The sequence below is a fragment of the Hemicordylus capensis genome, chromosome 4, assembly GCF_027244095.1.
Source record: "Hemicordylus capensis ecotype Gifberg chromosome 4, rHemCap1.1.pri, whole genome shotgun sequence".
NCBI lineage: Eukaryota > Metazoa > Chordata > Lepidosauria > Squamata > Cordylidae > Hemicordylus > Hemicordylus capensis.
Genome location: NC_069660.1, coordinates 208923614 through 208945995, shown reverse-complemented (window position 1 = coordinate 208945995; position 22382 = coordinate 208923614). Strand labels below are relative to the sequence as shown.

The 22382-nt window shown below is 45.1% G+C and overlaps 2 protein-coding genes and 1 long non-coding RNA gene across 3 annotated transcripts in view; all 3 read left to right on the top strand.

Moving 5' to 3' along the window:
• The first annotated feature begins 212 nt into the window (after nucleotides 1-212).
• LOC128324268 (uncharacterized) lies at nucleotides 213-4051 on the top strand. Its single transcript, XR_008306758.1, has 4 exons — nucleotides 213-299; nucleotides 760-1124; nucleotides 1860-2068; nucleotides 3923-4051. It is a non-coding gene; the product is annotated as an uncharacterized LOC128324268 (long non-coding RNA).
• A 4-nt stretch (nucleotides 4052-4055) lies between these two features.
• LOC128323209 (uncharacterized) lies at nucleotides 4056-18061 on the top strand. Its single transcript, XM_053245932.1, has 4 exons — nucleotides 4056-4066; nucleotides 14769-14797; nucleotides 16007-16498; nucleotides 17743-18061. The coding sequence occupies exons 1-4, from the start codon at nucleotides 4056-4058 to the stop codon at nucleotides 17928-17930; spliced, it is 720 nt and encodes a 239-aa protein (XP_053101907.1). The 3' UTR covers nucleotides 17931-18061.
• Nucleotides 18062-19300: 1239 nt separating this feature from the next.
• F13A1 (coagulation factor XIII A chain) overlaps nucleotides 19301-22382 on the top strand; it is a 147066-nt gene continuing 143984 nt past the window's right edge. Inside the window, exon 1 of the mRNA XM_053249232.1 lies at nucleotides 19301-19438. The gene's annotated coding sequence lies outside the window, so the exon portion shown is untranslated. The remainder of the gene's footprint in view (nucleotides 19439-22382) is intronic.

The following is a 22382-nucleotide window of genomic DNA, read 5'->3' as shown; positions in this document are numbered from 1 at the left end:
AATAAGAGAAGCTTGTGTGAAATTGTGCATGCAGTTGTGCAGTCTGAAGTCCTAGAAGTCATCAGTATCTTTAGAGCCATACAACATATTATGAAGGAGCTGGATGGCCCAGAAGTGCTTTGTTCTCCATTTGCTCTCCTGTGTCACCCCTGATGTCAGCAGAACTGAGCCATCCGTCTATTGCCTTGCAGGGAAGGAATCAAGGTTCAGCACAGGGTAATATGCAAATAAATGTCCTTGCCAGGAACTAATAGCTACAAGGGGAAGAAAACTTCTTGCCATCTGGAACTGTCAAAAGAGTGAGTGTACATCAGTCCTGTTCCCCCCCCCCCAATAAATACATTATGGTCTAGAGAACATTAGTCTCCTAGGACTGAAAAGCCTGGACTCTCCTGCTGTTTTCTAGTGTTTGGTTCCTCCTCTGCTTTCAGTTGCCATTGTCAGATTTTGTGAAAGCTCCCTAGTGGCCTCTGGATAGCTGTGAGTCTGCATAGAGGAGCAACTGCAGAAGTTGCATGGTAAAGCACTAGGGATGCTGTATGATTGCACTGTCATGTCCAGCTTGCCTCCCACCTCTTTGTCCTGTCTTGAATGGAAACTTTCTCCACATCAGTTTTACCATGCTGAAGGCTCCTGGGATAAGCACATCATTTCTTCCAGAGGTTAAATGTTATATTTTCTCAGAAGGCCAGTTGTAGGCCACATTTTGAATATTTATGGGGTATTTTCCTATGGTGATTTTTATATCCTGTCTTTTAGGCTAGGAAGATCTACATCTTGGCCCACCGATGTGGAATTTAAATGAACATTGGAGCGATAAGCAAAAAAGAAACAAGCCAATCTCAAGGCACACAATAAGCAAATAGCAACAGAAGCAAAACAAATAACTCTTAAATAAGCAGCAATAACAAAACCCAAGAGAACGGAAGCAGTCAAGTTAAGAAATCCCAAGGCCTTCTGGAAAAGCATGGCTTTCACCAAATGTCTAATAGCCAATAAGGAGGGAACAGAATGGATTTCTCCAGGGACGTCTACAACCTTGGGGCCATGGCTGAAAAGGCCCTGCCTCGGACATTGTACTTCAGAAGGCAGAATGACCTAGAGTAGAAGATTTTTAAGTACAGGTTGGTTTATATGGAAGAAAGGGGCCTCTGTGGTATCCTGGACCCAGGCCACTGAGTGCTGTAAAGGTCAATACCAGTACTTTCCATTTGTTCTGGAATGCAACTGGAAGTCAATGGAGTTTTAAAAGAAGTGACATTATATGGTTGTTCCCTGCAGTTCACCTCTATCATCATTCTGCTGGTTATATTCTGAACCAGCTATGGTTTCTAAGAACTCTTCAAAGGTAGCCCCCACCCCCACAACATGTTATAGAAGCCTTGTCTGGATGAGGTAAGGCATGTAGGATCCAGGAGCAGTGTCAAATCTAAGAGCACACTCAAGCTGTGAACCTGCCATCAGACTCCCTAACAGGTGATCCCACTTGAACTGAAATGAGTCAGCTCCCCCAAATTCTCCTTTGCATAGGTTGATGTCAAGTATTTTCCAATTACTTGAATATTTACTGAATATCTTCCAGGTATTTGTCCATATATGGCATCCCATGATGTTTGATTTCAATATATGATATTGGTGTCTGGCAGTGTTTGATAGTAGACTGCAACAGTATATACCATTTGACAGTACTGGGCATAGAAGTGGTCTATCACAGAGTTTTCAAACTTTTGATCAAGAGTGGACGCTTTCTGCACTGAATTGTCTATCAAGGAACAGATTCAGGCAGTAATAACGTAATAGCAAACTTATCACCATGTAACATGGTAGAATTATACAATTCCCACTTTTCTTTCTGCTAGATTCCACCGCGATTCAGTTGGGAAGAACACCTGCATGCTTGCCTACAGAATGATACAAGTTCCTTCCCTGGCATCTCCAAGATAGGGCTAGGAAAGATTCCTGCCTGCAACCTTGGAGAAGCCGCTGCCAGTGTGTGCAGACAATACTGCGCTAGATGGACCAATGCTCTGATTTGGTATAAGGCAGCTTCCTATGTTCCTATCTCCAGGTAAATAATCTATCAAATGAATATCAGAATGCATCAGACACTGTTTAGGTTAGCATGATAACAAAAACAGCCACTTTTTGTATCAGCCCCTTGTAATGATTTGCAAGCAGAAAGTTTCTTTCTTTCCAGTTCCACCCCTCTGCCCCCACAAATTCATGTTTATATCTCTTGATTAACAGAGGAAGAAATTTTTGTTGAACTTTTCCTGAGATAGGGTAGCTAAATAAATAATATTAAATATCTTCTGGGGATATCCCTTCCCTGCTGATTCAAAGAGCCAAGCTACACATTATATTAAATACATCATTGGCTCTTGTGTGCTAGTTTCTTATTTTTTAAACAGTAGTTGTGGGGGGATCAGGATCAGGACTGTGGCACAGAATGAGAGGGGTTTTAATCTTGTCCCTCCCGCCCCAACACACCATGGTCCCAATCCTGAACCCTCCTTGCACTGAAACAACAAGTTGTTATGGTAAGAACTAATCTGCCTACTTTCCTTTCACTATAATCTTAATTGATAATTGCCATCCGCGCAAGTTAGCCCTTTTCAGCCTTAAACCAAGGCTGCCATCACATGTCTGCCATCTTGAACTGGGGTGGATGACATAATCACAAACTACACCATTGAGGCATCCCTATGTGTCCCTACACCTGTAGCCAATTTGGTTAAAATTGGTTAGTTCACAAGTTCGCCCACTCATGCCTCAAACATTTATGCATCTGCTATCTTGAATCAGGGTGGATAACATCACTACAAACTATGCCCTTGAGTCATCCCTATTGTCCCTACAGCTGTAGCAAATTTGTTTCAAATTGGTTAGGCGATTCACAAGTTAGCCCACTTGCGCCTCAAATGTCCCCACGTCCACCATCTTGAACGGGGTGGATGATATAATCACAAACTACACTGTATGTGTCACTCCCTACAACAGAGCCATTTTTGGAAGGGTGATATATCAATAAACAAAGAAACAAACTGTACCAAATTTGATTCAAATTGGTTAGGTGGTTCACAAGTTAGCCCACTTGTGCCTCAAATGTTTACGCATCTGCCATCTTGAATTGGGGTGGATGACATCATCACAAACTAACTCTGTTGAGGTGTCCCTATGTGTCTCTACAACTGTACCCAATTTGGTTCATATTGGTCCAGACACTGTGAAGTTGATGGAGTGGGGGGCATACCCACAGGGGACACCCCCCAACCCCCCCTCCCCAATGCTGGGTGATCTCATAAGCTTACTTTCTTTAAGGTGCTAAATGTATTTTGTAGTACTTTTGCCCTTTAAGGGGATATGTGTCTTTATCCCCTGTTTAAAACTGCTGAGCGTGTTTGCTGCAGTCTAAGGAGAGTAAATGTTTTTCTCAATGGGAATTTGCTCAAATCATGTTGGAACTTTATGAGTACATACCAGAGGGGCAACTAGAGTTTGATGAAACAGAAAGGTTCCCTTGGGTAAATATATCCTACAGTCTCTTCTCATGCTCAATTTTTGTAGAGGCATCTTTACATTGAGAAAAGAGTTAGTAGAGAAAGTCGTAGGTCTGAAAAATATTTGCTGTTCTCCAAAACCAAGAAGTCTGCCTTGTAGATTGTAACTGTTAAGTGCTCACTTTCTTAGGTAGCTTGTCCTTCAGAAAAATGCATGGATTTGCTCTAATGATGAAATATATACAAGTAGAACTTCATTTTGAGTGGAAACATTCCCATTTGTGATCTCGTGGTGTAGCCCTGGGAATGCTTAACAGCAGCTGACATCCAGACTAACATTGCGCTGGGTGAGAAATGTTCTGCATGTGCAACTGGTGTGTGTGTATATGTGTGCTTTTGTTGATGTTCTCTTCCCTCTACAGTTCCCTGTGCCTCCTGAAAATAAGTCCCTAGGCTCTCTCTAAGATCTGTCCTTGGAAAAGCCTGTGGCTCAGTGGGCAAGAATGTGCTTTGGATTCAGGATATCTCAGGTTCAATCCTTGACATCATCTCACCATGGATCTCAGGTAAGAGACCCAAGATCTCAGGTTCAATCCTTGCCATTTTATCTTATTTATTTATTTATTAGATCTGATTTACAAACTGCCTAATATAAAACATCTCTAGATCTCAGGTAACAGAGCTAGGAAAGACCTGATACCCTTGAAGGCCCCTGCCAGTCAGAGTAGAGAGTACTGGACTAGACAAACCAATTGTCTGAGTCAATATCAGGTAGCTTCATATGTTCTTCAGAGCCTGCTTCCTAAGATCTCCAAAGATACTAGGGACTGACAATATCAAATGTGGGCAGACTTGGCCCACATGTTGTTGAACTACAACTCCCATGTGGCTGGGGATGAAGAGAATTGTAGTTCAACGTAGTGGCAGCTGGTGTGGGCGCTGCCCAGGGGGCAATGGGAGGCACCTTTAAGTGTAAATTACTAGGTGCTTACCTTCTGTACTGCCGCACCTGAAAGCTCTTACCAACAGTGGCACGCTGCCCAGCACCTACTGTAGCAGAGGATCGACTCTGCCACTCAGCTGGTCTCCGGACATGCATGGAGGCCATTTTCTGCTCACACAAATGGCCTCCGCCAGCTGAGTGGTGGAGCCGATCCTCCACCGCAGAGGGTGCTGGGCAGCACACCACTGCTGGTAAGAGCTTTCAGGTGCGGCAGTACGGGAGGTAGTAAAGTAAAGTGTGCCGTCAAGTTGATTTCAACTCCTGGCACCCAAAGAGCCCTGTGGTTTTCTTTGGTAGAATACAGGAGGGGTTTATCATTGCCTCCTCCTACCTTTCAGCATCTTCCTATATCACTGCTGCCCAATATAGTACCAGCGGGGATTTGAAACGGCAACCTTCTGCTTGTTAGTCAAGCATTTCCCCGTTGCGCCAATTAAGGTGGTCAGTATGGGAGGTAAGCATCTACTAATTTACACTTAACGGTGTCTCCCGCCACCCCCTGGTGGTGCCTGCACCAACCGCCGCTGGTTCAACATCTGCAGGGCCAACTTTGCCCCTCCCTGGACTCTATGCATGCAAAGCATGTGCTCTGCTTCTGAGTGACAGCCCCTCCCCTTATAACTATGCCTCATGTTAATTTGATGAAACCAAAAAGCCTGACAATAACTGCTGTCCAAAATTGCAAGTTACATTTAGAGACCTTGTTAGGTACACCATCCTCACCTGAGGCCTTAATAATAGCAAGCTGCATGATCAAACTTTCCACCTCCTTGATGATAGCAAGGGGCAATGGCTACAACTGAGATAGTTCACAGTTAATACTTTGAGCTTTTGAATCAATTACTATCTTGTTGAAAATATCGTGCAAATCTTATTTTTGAGTATTCATTACATCCACTGTCATAGGGTTGCTAAAGACTCAACAGCCATTATTAACTAATTTCCAAAATATAAAGTTGTCCTTAGTTTCAATGACAAAATTCAAGGTGAACCATACATGTGTTTGAGACATTGCCCCCCATAGCATTTTTTTTTGATATTTTTGTCTTCAAATCTATTAAATTTGAAGATTTAGGATTGTATACTAATTGGTTTAGCTAGAGGGGAAAAATTAAAAGAGGGGAATATATATAATTATTCAGGGCAGTTTACACAGAGAAATAATAAATAAATAAGATGGGTCCCTGTCCCCAAAGGGCTCATAATCAAAAAAGAATCATAAGATAGACACCAGCAACAACAGTCACTGGAGGTACTGTGCTATATATATATGTGTGTGTGTACACACACACACACACACACACACACACACCTAGTCATGCAGCAATATTTAGTGTTTGTCTTGACAGCACTGTTTAATTTTGTCCTTATGGAACCAATCATATTGTCTGTTTAAAAGCAGGAAAATATTTTGCAGTGGAGTCACTGAGCTACGAAATGAGACATGTAATTGTAAAATATCATCAGAGGAGAAAAGAATGCTAATGACTCCTGCTGTGGTGCCATCCAGTTTTAATCATCTGGTGCCCACTAATTCAGGATCCCCTATAGATATGGTGTCTGTGATTAGTTGATCTTCTGTTAGCCTTCGTAAGACAAACAAAAAAACTTACACAAATTGTACAGTGGGGTGTATTTACTCTCCCAAGGCAAATTCCATTGCAGTTAGGAGTAGGAAAGTGTCCCCAAACAAATCAATGTGTGTGGTGGCAGAAAAAAGTGTGTTTCACAATACCCAGTCCCTGAAGACCGACTTTCACAATGTGCTGCACAGATTGTTTTGAGAGATGCTTCCCCCTGCTTTTGCATGCAGAATATTGAACACCAGTTCTATTCCTTTATAAATCTTGTTATTATTTTCAGTTTGAAACAGCAGTATTGGTTGCTTCAAGCAGAAATAGGTACTGAACTCAATACAAGAATATGTACTGAACTCCAAATAATAGGTAGTCAACACAGACTTTCACAAATTGTTAAGGAAACCATATATCATGATTAATTACTAACATTTTTGATGCTGTGCAAGTTTTAACTCCTAAATCCATCTATGGTGAGCTAAATGTCCCCCAATGAAAAGCCACTTTTGTGCCAACAATTGGCACCTACAACTCTTCCCTTCATTGGTGTTGTGGGCCTTGCAAGTTGGTGCACTGTCTGCTGGTTTTCTTATTTGCTGTTAGGAACATAGGAAGCTGCCTTATACTGTGTCAGACCATCATTATTGTCTACATTATTGTCTACATAAACTGGCAGTGGCATCTCCAAGGCTGCAGGCAGGAGTCTCCCTCAGCCCTATCATGGAGATGCCAGGGAGGGAACTTGGGAACTTCTGCATGCAAGCATGAAGGTGCTCTTCCCAGAGAGGCCCCGTTCCCTAAGGGGTATATCTTATGGTTCTCACATGCAGTGTCCCATTCATATGCAAACCAGGGAAGACCCTGCTTAGCAAAGGGGACAGTTCATGCTTTCTACTACAAGACCAGCTCTCTAGTGCAAAAGAAAGAGCCTACAGTTAGCTATGCAAAAGCTTGTTGAAGCAGAGGCTGAGGCACACAACCCAGAGTAGTGGCCGCTGATTTGATGCCCCTGGTCACAATAGGTGCATCTTGTGTCCTTTGTCATATTTCAGCATCAAGCAGTTCTTGTTCATGATATGAAACCAGGATACATGCTTTGTCAAAAGCAAAGACACGTGATAGTGGTTTCCTGCATGTATGTGGCTGCGTCTCAAGTGGGCAGATGTATGACTTATTATTTTTCAGACACCAACGTAAATCAAGCCTGTAGGTGGAAAAGTGCCAGCCAGTGCTATACTTTTGCAAAAATGGTCTTCCACCATATTCCTTCCACTCTGATTGCATGATACAGCCAGTTTTCGCACCGCATTGTAATGTAATGTAGTTGGTTTTCCATGAACATCACACTCATAAGCCATATTTTCCTGATTCATTCAGCATATATTTCCTGAATGGACATTGACTTTTAACCCAATCAGCTGCTGATTAATGGTGAGACCCATCTCTGGTGTGTAGCACTTTGGAAGGTGTACAAGAAATACGTTCCACAGTGTTACACTGGAGTTTCCGATTGTTCGGCACTGCTGTGGGCATAAAAGGAAGTGCTGGTGGTCTTCTGCAAGAGTGCAATGTGCGAATACTTAAAAGCTGCTCACTAGCATTTCAGGAGTGCAGTTTACATTGTTTCCAATGAAAGTTGCACTCCTAAAGTGCAGGTGCACAATTTTAAGTATTTGCACATTGTGCTCTTGCAGAAGACGGCTAGTGCCTCCTCAGATGCACAGATTAACATTGGCTGATTGGAACCACCGGTGTAACACTGTGGAACATGTAGGCCATTGTCCCCATAGGAATGAGACTGTAGCTCAGTAAAGCAGCATCTGTTTTGCATGCTGAAAGTCCCAGAGACGCCTGCCTGAAGCCTTGGAAAGCCATTGCCAGTCAGTATAGACAATACTGAGCTAGATGGGCCAATGATCTGATTTGGTATAAGGCAGCTACCTACCTATGTTCCCATATCCTCAAGCGTAGTAAGTTTATCAGAGGCTCTGTATGTCACTCTCATGACCTTGTTATCAGGATGTCAGCCAGTGTTTTCTGACACATGAGTGCAATTTTTAGCAATCTCTGCTCTCTTTGTGCCTCCTAAAAATATGTTCCTGAGGGTTGAGAGACCCTCAGAGACATATTTTTGGGAGGTACAGGCACCAGCAGAGGGAGGGGAGTCACTGAAAATCTCCCCCCAACCCCACCACCATGGAAAATGTTGTGCTTTCATGGCATTTAGTCTGGATGTCAGTCAGTGTGCCCAGGATTGGGTTTTATCGCAGTTGTCTATATGAAGCCAACTTTATTTGTTTGGTGGTCACCATGACCAAATAAGACTTCATAACTTACAACATTATCAGAAGGCATATGTGTGTAGTCACCTTTACTAACTCCAGAAGTTGAAATGAATGTATAATTTCGGCTTTTGTAATTTGGTCCCTCCCCATTTAACGATATGTAGATGGATTTATAATATGTTTTCATCGATGGATACTGGATAAATTGATTTTAGTGTTCTTTCAAATTACAGTGCAGAGGAAAGAATATATCATCTTTCTCCAGCTGCAATCAGTAATCTGTAACATCACCAGTCCCAATCCTTGCACTGAAGTCATCTGATGAAATTATTAGGTAGTCACTATAACTGCTCCCCAACTGCTCTATTGCAGAATATACAGTAAATCAGGTGTAGGCAATAGTGGTTTGCACGGAACCAGCGCCTGCTGGTTCAAAGGTGTGTGCGGGGGTATCTTTAAGGATGGGGGAGGTTGCTCTTACCCCTCCCACCATGTTTTCCCCACTAGCGCTGTCTTTTAAAACAGTCCAGCGAAGTGGTAGCATACTTCCTTGCTGCCCTGGTGCCTCCTCGGACTGCAAGTGGCTGGAAGTGCCTACTGCTTGTGTGCACATCGTGTATGCAAGCAACGTGTGCACATGCACATGTACACCAGCCACTTCTGGCCACTTCCGGCCCGAGGAGGCACTGGGGTGGCAAGGAGGAATCGAGGCAGCAAGGACCATTTTAAAAGACAGTGACACCTTTGAAATGGCCAAACTGCCAGACATTCAGACCAGTTCGTGCACATCCCTAGTAGGCAACCTTGGCTCTCTATAATTGTCATCGGGATATGGTGATGGCGACAATCTTGGATGTCTATAGGAACATAGGAAGCTGCCATATACTGAGTCAGACCATTGGTCTATCTAGCTCAGTATTGTTTTCACAGACTGGCAGTGGCTTCTCCAAGCTTGCAGGTAGGAATCGCTCTCAGCCCTATCTTGGAGAAGCCAGGGAGGGAACTTTGAACCTTCTGCTCTTCCCAGACCAGCTCCATTCCCTGAGGGGAATATCTTACAGGGCTCACATGTGATCTCCCATTCAAATGCAACCAGGGCGGACCCTGCTTAGCTAATGGGACAAGTCATGCTTGCTACCACAAGACCAGCTCTTTAAAAGGGGCTTGGACAATTTCATGGATGACAAGTCAATCAATGGCTACTAGTTGGTGCCTTTAGGCCACCTCCAGCCTCAGAGGCAAGATGCCTCTAAATACATTGCAGGGGAACAACAGCAAGAGAGAGGGCATGCCATCATCCACCTCTTGCCTGTGGGCTTCTCAGAAGCATCTTGTGGGCCATGGTGTCAAACAGGATGCTCGACTAGATAGGCCTTAGGTCTGATCCAGCAGGGCTGTTATGTTCTTAAAGTTGCCTACCCCTGATATAAATAATCCCATATTGTTTCTGCATACTAATTTGAGTTTTTAGGAAGGATGGAGATGTTCAACACTATCAAAGGGAAGCACATATCAATCAAAACTGTGTGTACGTCAGGGTCTGGGTCAGGTTCATGTTGATCACCGTTGGGCTTCACCATCACCCATTATGAATGGAGGGTGTTTTCTAAAGCACACTCTGGGGCAACACACTGCAGAAGAAGATAAATAGTAGAGAGACAGCTGGTTTTGTTTTTTAAGCCTTTTCTTTTGGTAAATTGTCTCATATGAATAAAACACACCCACAGCTCTCACATAAGCAAATTATTGAGGGTGGGGGGAAATCTGAAGAGAATATTCCCTGCTAAATACAATGCTTATTATACTGGCACAATTGTGCCATTATAGTTAAGCTGGAGAGTGTTTTCAATGTTCCACCATTATGGTCCCTGAACATTCTGTTGTTTATACAGTCAAAACCATTTTGTCCGATCTGCCTGGCCCACAGCACACATTCACTAGGTGACAAGAGACACCTCGCCTGTAAATTTTATAAAGTTCCATTGGGAAATGGCTTAGATAGAGCAGTTTAAGCTTTTCCTCTTTTGAACAGGGGTCTAAGGGTTGGTGACATTTTTTTTGGACTGTGAAAGGTAAAGTGTTCCGTCAAGTTGGTGTTGACTCCTGGAGACCACAGAGCCCTGTGGCTGTCTTTGGTAGAATACAGGAGGGGTTTGCCATTGCCTCCTCTCTGACTGAGGAAGTGCTATTTAAATGATTTTGCAGTCCATTTGCATAATTTTATACTGCATGCCAGAAAGGGCCTTTTGTATATCCCCCTGGGACCCAACTGATCGTTGTTTTACAACTGATCCTCAAAGTTAGATTTTAAAATGCAGAAAAATGCATTTTTAGTGCAAGCAGGCTGTGCAGTAGCAAGTTTGAGATTACAGTGCCCACAGTGCTGCCCACAAAAAACATGTGGCTAACTTGCCACCCCAACCTTGCTGCCCACTGCCACGCTCCTGCCTGCTGCTTCCACCTACCGTTCTGTTGACTCACTGCCCCAAACTTGCTGCCCGCTGCTGCACTCCCGCCCTCTACTCTCACTCGCTGCTCATCCCGGCCTGGCAAGCCAGCGTTCCCTGTCAGCTGCACCAGCCTCCACCCCCAGGACTCAGATGGACTCCATGCATGTGAGGACTCTGCACATGCGCAGAGCCCATCTGAGCCCCGTTGGTGGGGCAGCTGGCAAGTATTTGAGACGTGTGCTTCACCTTGGTCCCGGCAATCTGACGTTCCCTTCTGGCTGCTCTGGCCTCCACCCCCAGGGCTCAGATGGCCTCTCCACATGTGCAGACCACACATATGCGGAAGCCATCTGATCCCTGGGGGTGGAGCAGCTGGCAGGGAACATTGGCTTGTTGGGATGAGGAGCATGCTGGAAAGGTGAGGTGTGTGTATGAGAGTGCTTGTGTGCACGCGCATGCATGTGCATGTGTGACTCTGTGTGCGTGTGTCTGTTGTGTGTATGTTGCTGTGCGTGTGCCTGTGTCGCTTTGTGTTTGTGTGCCTGTGCGTGCATATATCTGTGTGAGTGAATGGCTATGTTGCTTGTGTAAAACTTTTTCACTATTTTGCTGCTAACACCATCATGAAGGAAATTAAATCAAGCAAATGAACTGTGAGGCTTATGGGAAATTTCTGGGAAGATAATCTGTAGTTTTGGACACGGTTTTTAAATCATTTGTTTGCTTGTGTGGGTTTTTTTTTAAAAAGAAAAAGGACAAAATGAAGTACAGATTTAAAGTAAACACACATTACCTGCTTCTTGTTGTGTCTTTATTCACTATTGAATAATCGTGAGTGGGATCACACTGTCACTATTATTGAATCCACTAATTTCATTCAGTTGTGGTTTTTGTCTGGGGTGGGGTGTGACTTTATCTTAGCTGAAAGTTTTACAAAGCTTTTGGTGTTCATCATCAGGAAGTTCTACCTTGTGTTTTGGGTAAGCTCATTCCCATAGGGTCTAATCAGATTTCCCTTTTTAAATTACCTGGACATTCAGTAATCTAAAAACCTTCAGTTTAAAATGAGAGTTAAGCTGCTTTACATTTTCACTCATGTTCTAAAAAAAAGGAAGTTGGCAAGTTAAGGTGCCCATCTTAACTTCCACACCATATAAGGTGTAAAGACTTTTGTACAGTCTGTTATACGATGATGGCTTTAGAAATGAGGCTCCAGCAGGGGCGTATCTAGGGGTAGGGCAGGCAGGGCACGTGCCCTGGGCGCCACTTGAAGGGGGGCGCCATTTTGTAATTTTTTTTTTAAGGCTGCCAAAAACAAAATGGCCACTGTGCATGCTCAAATGGCCTCTGTGAGGCCCTAGGTCATGCCAGGCCTTGCAGAGACCATTTGAGCATGCATGATGGCCATTTTGTTTTCAGTGGCCATTAAAAAAAAAAAGTAAAAATGGTCACTGCACATGCTCAAATGGTCCCTGCGAGGCCCTAGAGGCCAGTGGGGGGGAGGAACTTTTGCAAACTCCCCAGCCTTTAGGAAGCCCCCTGAAGGGGCTACAGGTAAAAAAATAATAATAATATATAATATAAGTCACTGTACACATATTCAGATTGGCACTATGTAGAGAGAATCAGGGCTTGTGAATACTGAGCTGATGCTTATGAGCTAGGATTGTATTCATTTGCTCTTACTTTGCTTCTTGTGATAAGTGAGTTAAATGTGATGTCTTGCTAATATGGCTATTAATGGTGAATTTGTCTTTGAATCAGTGTGAAATCCTTAATATTAAGGCCCACTGGAAGTTTCTTGCTCTCTTTCTCTCATTTTAACTGTCTTTCTGAAAGACTAGAATATATTCCAAGCAGTGACACAGTTTACTCTGCATATCCTTTAATTATTTTCAGAGTATCTGGGAAAAGTCAAATTCTCCATTTATTTTTAAAACTTATGTAATGGTGATGCTACAATACATAGTAGAGAATTAGACAGGCACTTCTGTTTAGTTTTCCAAGTACACCTCCACATAGTATTTGGGTATTTCATGAGCCCCAGCATACTGAAATTTGTAGTTTTCCAGCATTTTTTGGTCTGGCTAAGACCACTGCTAAAATAGTTTTTGAAAGATTAAAAGATTAATGAGCCTGACTTGTATTTTTCAGCTGATATTATGGTAAAGTTATCTGAAAGATGGGTGTCAGATGCTTGGACAGGGGGCGCAATTTCAGTGTTTGCCCTAGGCGCTATTTTCCCTAGATACACCTCTGTCGCCACAGAGGGGCCTCTCCTCCTCCATGAATGTTTCTAACCCCCTTTCAAACCCATCTAAGCCAGGGATCATCACCACACCTAGTTCCACAAGTTAATTGGCTTTCTTTTTTGTGTATTCTGAACAGAGACGGGCCTTAGTGCTAAATGTGATGTAGAGGGATTTCCTAGCTAAGGGACTTCAGCAAGTGATTAGGTGGAAAACATGTGGGGTGCAGGGAGGGCGGGACAGGGGTGACTCTCCCCTGGTGCTTTGACACTGAGCTGCACAACCAAGACAGTGTTTGGATTCAAACCAGAACCAGCGTGGCCAGTAACTGATCTTGCGATCTCACAATCAGCCACAGAATTCTGCCATCATGGTTCCCCTTGGAGACCTGTGAGGATTCTGCAGGAGGCTCACTTGGCAGCATTCTAGATAAGCTGCAGCATCTTTGATAAGTTGGCTGTCTTTGGCTGTCAGTTTATCATCAGCTTATCATCTCAGCTGTCAGGATGGGTGGCTGCTGGTCGTGGGTGAACTGTAGGTAAGTCTCCGGCATGATGGGGAAGCAAAATCTAATGGCTGCCTGGACTTGGTTTTTAAAGATGCCCTTCCATTGTTTTACATGCGGTTGTGCTCCCTATGTGAACTTCAGTGGTCACAAGTTCACCACCAGTATTCACACCACACAGCTTCTCCTTGAAATGCAGGTGGCCCTCGAAGGTCCCTTGCTGGGCTGATTTCCACTGTATTTTTTAAGCTTACAGGTCCTAGACCTGTGAAACTGTAGCACCCAGGAGCTACTGGCTGGGTGGGCCCACTTGGGTGTTTTTTTGGGGGGGGGAATCCTGCCCACCAGTTGAAGCCGACTTCAAAAGCTGCCCTCTGCCAGCACCCCCATGTTATTTCCAAGAACACGCCTAACCTTTTCTTCTTTCATGTTCCCATAGGTCTCACCCAGAGGCAGAACCAAAGTGAGTTGCTTTCCCCCCTCTTGACTCCTCTTAATGCTTTTGGCTCTGGTGTGGCCAGCTAAAGGGATGGGGGTGGAGGGGGTGGGGGTTGTTCTGACATAGCCCAAACCCAGGTAAAAGTGTGCCATTGAGTCGGTGTCAGCTCCTGGTGACCACAGAGTCCTGTGGTTGCCTTTGGTAGAATACAGGAGGGGTTTACCATTGCCATCTCCCGCACAGTGTGAGATGATGCCTTTCAGCAGCTTCCTATATTGCTGCTGCCCGATATAGGTGTTTCCCATAGTCTGGGGATAATACAGGTGGGGATACGAGTTGTCACAAATTTAAACCCTCTTATTCAAATTTTAAAAACCAAAACCGTATGTATGTTCTTTTAGCTGAAGTGTCCCCCTTTTTTGGGGTGGGGCTTTTTAAAAAGTTGAAAATCTTCTCTGGAGAGGGGTGGGAAAGCTGGTCTCATATCTATAAACTACGAGAGTGGGTCTGCCCCCTGCCCTGTCAACCAGTCAATCCCCAAGTGAGAACAATCTGAGCAAAATGTAGTGAGTGACTTTCAATAGCAAGTATTGCTATTTCACTGCTCCCAAGTATTGAATCATCCAAAATTAGCAGGGCCTTCTAGAAGGATTATGGGTGAGGGCATGCTTGGGATGGCACAGCACCCCCTAGGATTACTGGGGGGATGCCTCAATTTCCTGTGATTCGCTACTAAGAATGTTTCTCCTTATTTCTGCAGGGATGAAGATGAAGAGGGGGCACAGACTGGTAAGTGGATGACGAGAGTGCATGCTTCTTCTCAGGGCTCCTCAACCCCCCCAGGGAGTGTCTCCTTGGAGACCTGTTTCACTTTGACAATGGAGAGAGATAGGCAGACGTCCATCTGATGGATGAATGGCAGGAGGGCAGGTTCATGCACCTCTATCCTTTGCTGCTGGCACTTGTTGCAGCCAAAAGTGTTGGAGGAGACCAGGGGGCCTGGGCAAGTCACATCTGGATACCCTCCCTTCTAGGAGAAGATGGGGAAGGGGCTGTGGCAGCAGGCAGGCAGGTTTGGTAATTCTCCCTTGGAGGTGGTGCACTTCTTGAAAAGCCCTGCAAGAACCTTTTGCCCACACCCAGCCCCAAGACATCCTCTGGGCCTTGTTCCCCTGCCTTGGAGAAGAGGAAGCTAAAGAATGCTGGTGTCTTGTTTCCAAAGCATCTCTTTTTTTGACAATTACATGGGTCAAGATGGAAATGGAGGATCACCTGCAAACAAGGGCAACATTTCCTGGCCAATGAGCTCTGAGATCAGTCCAAAGAGACTCTTTCTTTCTCTGACCCCAGTTTTCTGCCCCTCAGAGCTGGGCCTGCATTCCTCAGATCATAGCTATGCTTCAACTTATGGCATCCAGGCAGATTTTCAAGCCCCACCCCTACCCCCGCACATAGGTCAAAAGGCTGTAACTGGGGGTTGTTGCTTCAGCCAGAGAGCAAATGCATTGTTTAGTCCATGTGAACCATCAGCTCCCACTCTGCTCAAAGGAGAAGCCTCTTTCCTCACAGGTATGGGAGGGCCCATAGTCCAGTAGTGGAACAGGTGCTTTGCATGTACAAGGTCTTGGGTTGAGTCTTCTTCATCTTCTGTTAAAGGATTTTAGCTAGCTAGGAAAAGGCTTCTGCCCAAGAGCGGCTGTCAGCCAGAGTAGGGCAAAGTGAACCAGGGGTATGACTTGGTAGAAGGCAGCTGCATTGGTATGTTCAGCAGATAGAGCCTGGCCATTGCACTCCCTTCTGAAGCGTAGTTGGTGAGGGCTGTCTTGCCAGTGCTATGCAATGTATTCCTCTTCATCCCTTGCTTGTTTCCTTGGGTGGACCACCTCACCCACAATCCCAGGCTGCACTGGTTAACCTAGGCAGAAAGGGGAGGCAATTTCTATCAGGGCTATGGGCCATCCTCATTTCCAGATTCCTGCTTTATTTCCTCTCTTTCAGGTCATCCCAGAAATCCGACCCATGTTGCTCCATGTCCTGGGGGACTCATGTTGCACCATGTTCTGGGGGACCCTCTGGGGCAAGAGCCCAATGAGGCAAACTTGGTGCCAGGACCCCTTCCAGGACTTCATGTCCCCACTGACATTCTGGGGAAAGAGCTCAATGAGGAAACCTCAATGCTAGGATCCCTTCCAGAACCTCGCGTCCCCACAGATATTCTGGAGGAAGAGCTCAATGAGGGAACGTCGGTGCCAGGATCCCTTCCAGAACCTCACGTTCCCACTGATATTCTGGAGCAAGAGCTCAATGAGGAGATGTCAGTGCCAAGATCCCTTCCAGAACCTTGCATCACCAACGACATTCTGGGGGAAGAGTCCAATGAAGCAACCTCAGTGCCAGGATCCCTTTCAGGACCTCGCATCCACACTGATATTCTGGAGGGAGAACTCAATGAGGCAACTTCAGTGCCAGGATCCCTTCCAGCTTCTCATGGTGAGCAGTGAGGGCAAGTGATGGCGGGTGAGGTAGTATGCCAGCGTTTGCGTCTGACCACCTGTTGCTTCTTCTCCGCTCCCCTGGGTCTGGTCCATTATCATCTTCTGCCTCGCTGGAAGTTGGCTCCATCCCACCCTCCACCTCCACCTCTTCTTTCCTCCTGCATCCCTCTTCCCCTCCTCCGCCTTCCCCACATCCTCTAGAGCTGGAACTCAGCAATGTAAAAGAAATCCTGGAGAGTTTGATGGATTTGCAGTTCCATCAGCTGAATGACCGTAAGTCTCACAGAGGCAGCACCCCTTTTCCATCCTCATTGTTGTTTTACAATCTAAAACACTTATAGTCTAAAAACAGAGATGGGCAAGCAATAGAGGAAGGAGAGGGAAGTTGAGGTGGGACAAGCGGGGGAACGATATGTATGTATTTAAACTGTACCTCCTTAGGACCAGGGAGACCCGGGTTTGAATTCTCATCCAGCCATGAACCTCGCTGGGTGACTTTGGGCCAGTCACTTGTCCCGCAGTCTAACTTAACTTTTAGGGTTGTTAGGAGGGAAAAAATAACCATGTATACCTTCCTGAGCTGCTTGAGGAAGAGCAGAATGTGAATATTAAATTCATGAATGCTAATAATATGAATGCTAATATCAGCCCTTTTGAGTTCAAGCTGGGCTGAAACAAGAAACCAAGGAGGATGACATACAATTGTGCTTATCATAAGCCTCCTTATAGCATCGTAAGTGTACATGGGCAAAAGTTCCCGGCCACCAGGAGCATACAGTCTAAAGTTTGGCTTTGGAGAGAGAAGTGAGGAAGAGGAGGAAAGCATAAGGGGCATTCAGTTCAAGCTGATGGAGCTGCCTCTGCTGAGGCATTAAGCCAAAAGCTGCGCAGATGAGGTGGGTTGCATTGGAAGGATAGGAGAGAGACATGGGCCCACATGAGTGCCGGTTCCAGACCCAAGGGTCAGCGAGGGAGAAGAAAAAGAGTAGTTTTAGAGAGCAGGAGACCTCCAGGTGGCTGAAGACAGAAGCTGAAGGAGCAAAAACCAACCTGACGGGGTGCAAGTTGGGGGAGGGGGGAGGATCAGTGCAGAGGGACAGGGTGGGGCATAGCCATGGAGGGTTTTCAAGGTAGAGATGGGAAGTCTGTGCTGGGCATGGAAAGGGACTAGAAGTCAGTGCAGGGACTGGTATTGTGGAGGACAGGCCCCTTGACCCTGTTTGTTTTCTTTCCTTCAAGGCCAAAGACACCTCAGCATCTGCGAGGAATGTTTGCAAAACCTCAAGGCACTGAGGGGAGACCTCCGAAGACTGCAGAGCAGACTGGAAAGTGTGGAAGCCACTATGGGGATCCTGGTTCCTCCAAGGGAGCTGTATGTTGAGGAGGAAAAAGAGGAAGACAAAAACCAGACAGTGCTTCATCCATAGGTAGCAATAAAATGCTGCATATTTATTTTAAAAATATTAAACATTTGTTTTAATAGGATAGGATGTAGAGATAAAACAGCAATAGAGCATGCATATTTACTGCTTAAAAATAAAAAGTTGATTTAAAAGAAAATAAAGTTGTCTTACTTTGAATATTCTTTGGGCAGAGTTGGGTAAAAGTGTCTTTGGGTCAAACCCAGCCACAGAAAAGGCTCTATGGCCAGTCTTCTTGGGGCCCAGAGATGTTCTGAGAGGTTCAAGAGGTAGCTCAAGATAGACTGCTCCTTGCCAGGAGGCTTATACAGAGCTTGTCTGCCCCAATATGTATGGCTAGGAGGCCTGATTTTGGCCCTGAAGAGGGATCTGCCTCTTGTGGAAGAGAATGGAGTGGTGATGCAGAAGGGGAAGCTTGATTTAGGGCAGGGCTGCACAACACCAGCCCTCCAGCTGCTGTTTGACTACAGTTCCCATCAACCCTGACTATTGGCTAGTGCAACTGAGGACTATGGGAGCTGTAACCCAACAACAGCTGGAAGGCCCAAGTGGTGCAGCCCTGGGTTAGGTGAACCACGCAGGGCTGCTGGGTGGCAGGAATAATGGAAACGAGGCCAAGTGTACCAAATGGGAAGGAGGCCAAACGTTATTCTCCAGCCCCCTTATTTTCCACCAAGAGCCAAAGCAGCGGCTGGAGGCTTGGATCCAGGCAAAGAGTCAAGCTGAGTGACTGATTTGGCCCTGGGGGAGCAGCTAAGAGGAAATCTTACCCCATTTCCTTTGCAGGAAGAAAAGCCATGGGGGTGGCTCTCTGTAGAGCATGACACTCCCAGTAGAGAACAAAAAAGGCAACATCGATATCGGCCTCCTCCCAGGGCCTTCCGGCCCTGCTGATCTTCCAAGGAAAGAACCAAAAGAAGCAACCTCCATATCAGATTCCCTTCGAGGATGTTCCATCCCTGCTGATCTTCCAAGGAAAGAACCCAAAAGAAGCAACCTCTGTATTAGGCCCTCTCCCAGGGCCTTCCACCTCTGCTTAGACTCAGAGAAAAGGACCTAAAGAGGCAAACTCTGCATCAGGTCCCCATCCAGGACATCCCATCCCTGCTATGAGCAATCTCCCAAGTATGGGCAATCCACACTTGGGGGAAAGAACTCAAAGAGACCATAGGCGGAACTGGGGGGGTGGGGGGGCAGGCAGGGCATGTGCCCTAGGAGCCACTGAGGTGGGGGCACCACACAAGTTCCTGCCACTCCCACCCCATTGCCCACCTGCCCAGCCCCAGGGCCCCTCAGCCACTTGCCTCCAGCTCTGGCCTTGGATCAGAGCAGCCTGCAAACTGCAGAGCTCTTCTCTCCCCGCCTCTCAGCTGATTGGCGGGTGGGCGGGGCTTCCAGAGAGGCCTCCGAGTAGGCCTCCCTGAAGCCTGAATTCAGCAGGCCCCAAGCAAGGAAGGAAGGAGGCTGGCAGAGCTCCCTGCAGCAGACCAGACCATTCAGCACAGCTTTTGCAGGTAGGCTGTAAATTCCTTTTTGTGGTTACCCCTGTATATAGGGATCTGCTTGCCATAGGGCTTTGATATGGGTGGGGGGTGGGTGGGGTGAGACTGAGAAGTCTCTGAATGTTTAATTTAAAACAGACTGAAAAATGTGCTGGCTTTAAAAACAAAAACTATCTAAGGCCTATAAGTGGCTGGTTTCAGGGCAGCAAATTACAAAAACTTCTGGAACAAAAATTTATTCTTTCATTCATTTATATATGCACTTATGTTCAAGTTGTTTTGCAACCCAGAAGGTCTGAGCGAGAACTGTGAAGCATGTTTTGTGCTTTTATTTTATTTTATTTTTCTTGTGTGTGAACTGCTCTCCAATAACTTGCAGGGACTTCAGGGTCAATCTGGCCAACATGTGAATGCAGCACCTCCATTCCAGAGGAGATGTGTGTTAAAGCGCTTTAGAAGCCTTGTGTGAAAAACCTCCTGGGATCAAACTTTACTGAATTTGTTCAGAATTCTGAGAAAACAAACATAGGCTCACCCTGCATGGTTGAAAGTCTCCTTTGCTAATCTGCAGCGAGGGGTCATTTTAATAATTAGCGTTGCTAGTGTGTTCTAGGCATTAAAAGTAGCACAAACATATAGTACTCAATGTATATCACTATATACTGTGAAGTGTGCATGTGTGTATTCAGTGAAATGTATTTCCAGGCAGCATACTTTTTTTGAAATATCAGACTTAAATCCTTGGGGGCCTGGGGTGTGTGGAGGCCCTGGACTTTGAGGGGCTGGGGGCCCATTTTAAAATCTCATCTTGGCCCATTCCAACCTTGCTATGCCCCTGGCAGTCACTACACATGGGTTTCTGCACAACACCTGCACAGAAGAAACTTCCATGTAGAAAATGTGTCTCTTGTAAATTGAACCTGAATTTTCCATCCATGACTGGGATATTTGAGAGTTAGAGTCAATAATAAAAGAACAGCACACTGCTTGTGACAGGAAGGGGCAAATTACAATGATTTCTTAGTCTGGCAGGGGCTGGTTTTGGCCTTGGCAGAACTTGGCTGTCTGCTCCTGTTGCAAATGCCTCTGTCTAGTGTGGCAAACTAATGTATCCTCCTCCCTCTTGGTGTCAAAGTAAGCACTGGTGTGGTGAATGCACATATACCCCATCATGAGCCAACAGTCATCATAAGACAAAGGCTGGCAGGAATCATTCACTGGTTTATAGACACGCCCCCAACACCAACACCTTCTTCTTCCCCTATTTTGCTAGTGGCTATTTGGGCAGGTGATCCTCTAGGACAGGGCTGCTCAACTTTGGCCCTTCCGCATATGTTGGCCTACAGTTCCCATAATCCTTGGCTATTGGCCACTGTGGTTGGGTATTATGGGAGTTGTAGTCCAAAAACAGCTGCGGGGGCCTAAGTTGAGCAGGCCTGCTCTAGGACAAAGTCATGTTTTTTAAAAAGAATGAGATGAGACAGAGAAAATGACACTTGGAATCCTTGCATAACTCCTGACTGTTGTTCTAAGTCTTTTACAGAGATGGCTCATGTTTTCAGGTTTTGATCAATAACCATGTCTAGATGGTACAGTGTTCCTTTTAACAAGGATTTCCAGATATTATTGACTACAAGTCCCATCATTTCTGTTTGGACAGGGGTGCAATTTCAGTGCTTGCCCTAGGCGCTATTTTCCCTAGTTATGCCTCTGGGCTCCAGGCACCCACACTTTGCCTTGGTCTTTCAGTTGGACATTGGGCTGGGGAGGGATGCATCCAGGCAGACATTTAACAGGGGCAGTCCTGTGGAGAGGTGATCGAAACCATGGCCCACATACTTTTAAAGTGTTCAATATACCAAAACTTGAGATCTCAATTAATCAGCCCACTGTTAAATGATATGAGGGGACAACCTGAGGATCTTGTTGTAGCATATTTATTAGCAGATAAAGATGCAACTATTTCATATGTTGTGGCTAAATTTTGTTATGTGGTCACCAGATTAAGAACTTCAAAAGAATAGAATACAGCTTTGGGTTCCTTACTGTTAATTTTAAATTATGCCTATACACATACGCCTTTCCAATGCCATTATTTTATTTTATTTTTATGTGTAATTATTATTAATCAAAAGCTGTTATCCATTTATGTGTAATTGACTTTCTATTAATATTTCTCCTTTTAACTATGTAAAGATTTTTATTTTTATTTTGGTCAAAGACCGTAAATAAAGTATGATGATGATGATGATAACAGGGGCAGTTTCCCTTATCACTTCCTAGAGATGCCCCTGATGAATTTCTGCCTGAAGCATCTCTGATAAAGCCAAAGTGTGGGTGCATGGAGCCTCATTTCTAAAGCCAGCATCATATACCAGACTGTTCAAAGTCTTTGCAGCTTATTTTATATATTTATCATATTTTTCTACCGCCTGATATATGCATCTCTAGGTGGTGTACAAAGTTTAAAACAAAATATGGAATACTATAGTCAATGGTATTGAAAGCTGCATGGAGAGCCAAAAGGATCGGCAGAGTCATACTCTCTCTGTTGATAGCTAACTGGAGATCATCCATCAAGCCAACCAAGGCAGTCTGAACCCCATTAAAAAAGTTGGTTTAACATGGGTTTAGGTAATCAGTATCATCCAAAACTGCCTGGAACTGAGAGACCACCACGTGGAAGTTAAGATGGGTACCTTAACTTGCAATTTCCATTCTTTTTAGGGCATGAGTGAAAATGTAAAGCTGCCTAGCTCTCATGTTAAACTGAAGGTTTTTAGATTACTGAATCTGAGCACATTATCACAGCAAAGCACTATTAATTCATACTCTTAGCAGAAGTTTGTCTGTCATTACTTTTTTTCTCATTAAGGAACCCCTGAGAAGCTTCCAGTATGTCTAATGTTGCCTAGAAGACAGCCTGGAAACTACTAGTATAGCACATTTAAAAGCA

Excerpts from the sequence above, each read along its gene's own strand:
- LOC128323209 (XM_053245932.1), top strand. Across the intron at positions 14,798-16,006 it reads TGAAGAGGGGGCACAGACTG|GTCATCCCAGAAATCCGACC; the intron begins GTAAGTGGATGA and ends CCTCTCTTTCAG. Across the intron at positions 16,499-17,742 it reads ATCCCTTCCAGCTTCTCATG|GCCAAAGACACCTCAGCATC; the intron begins GTGAGCAGTGAG and ends CTTTCCTTCAAG.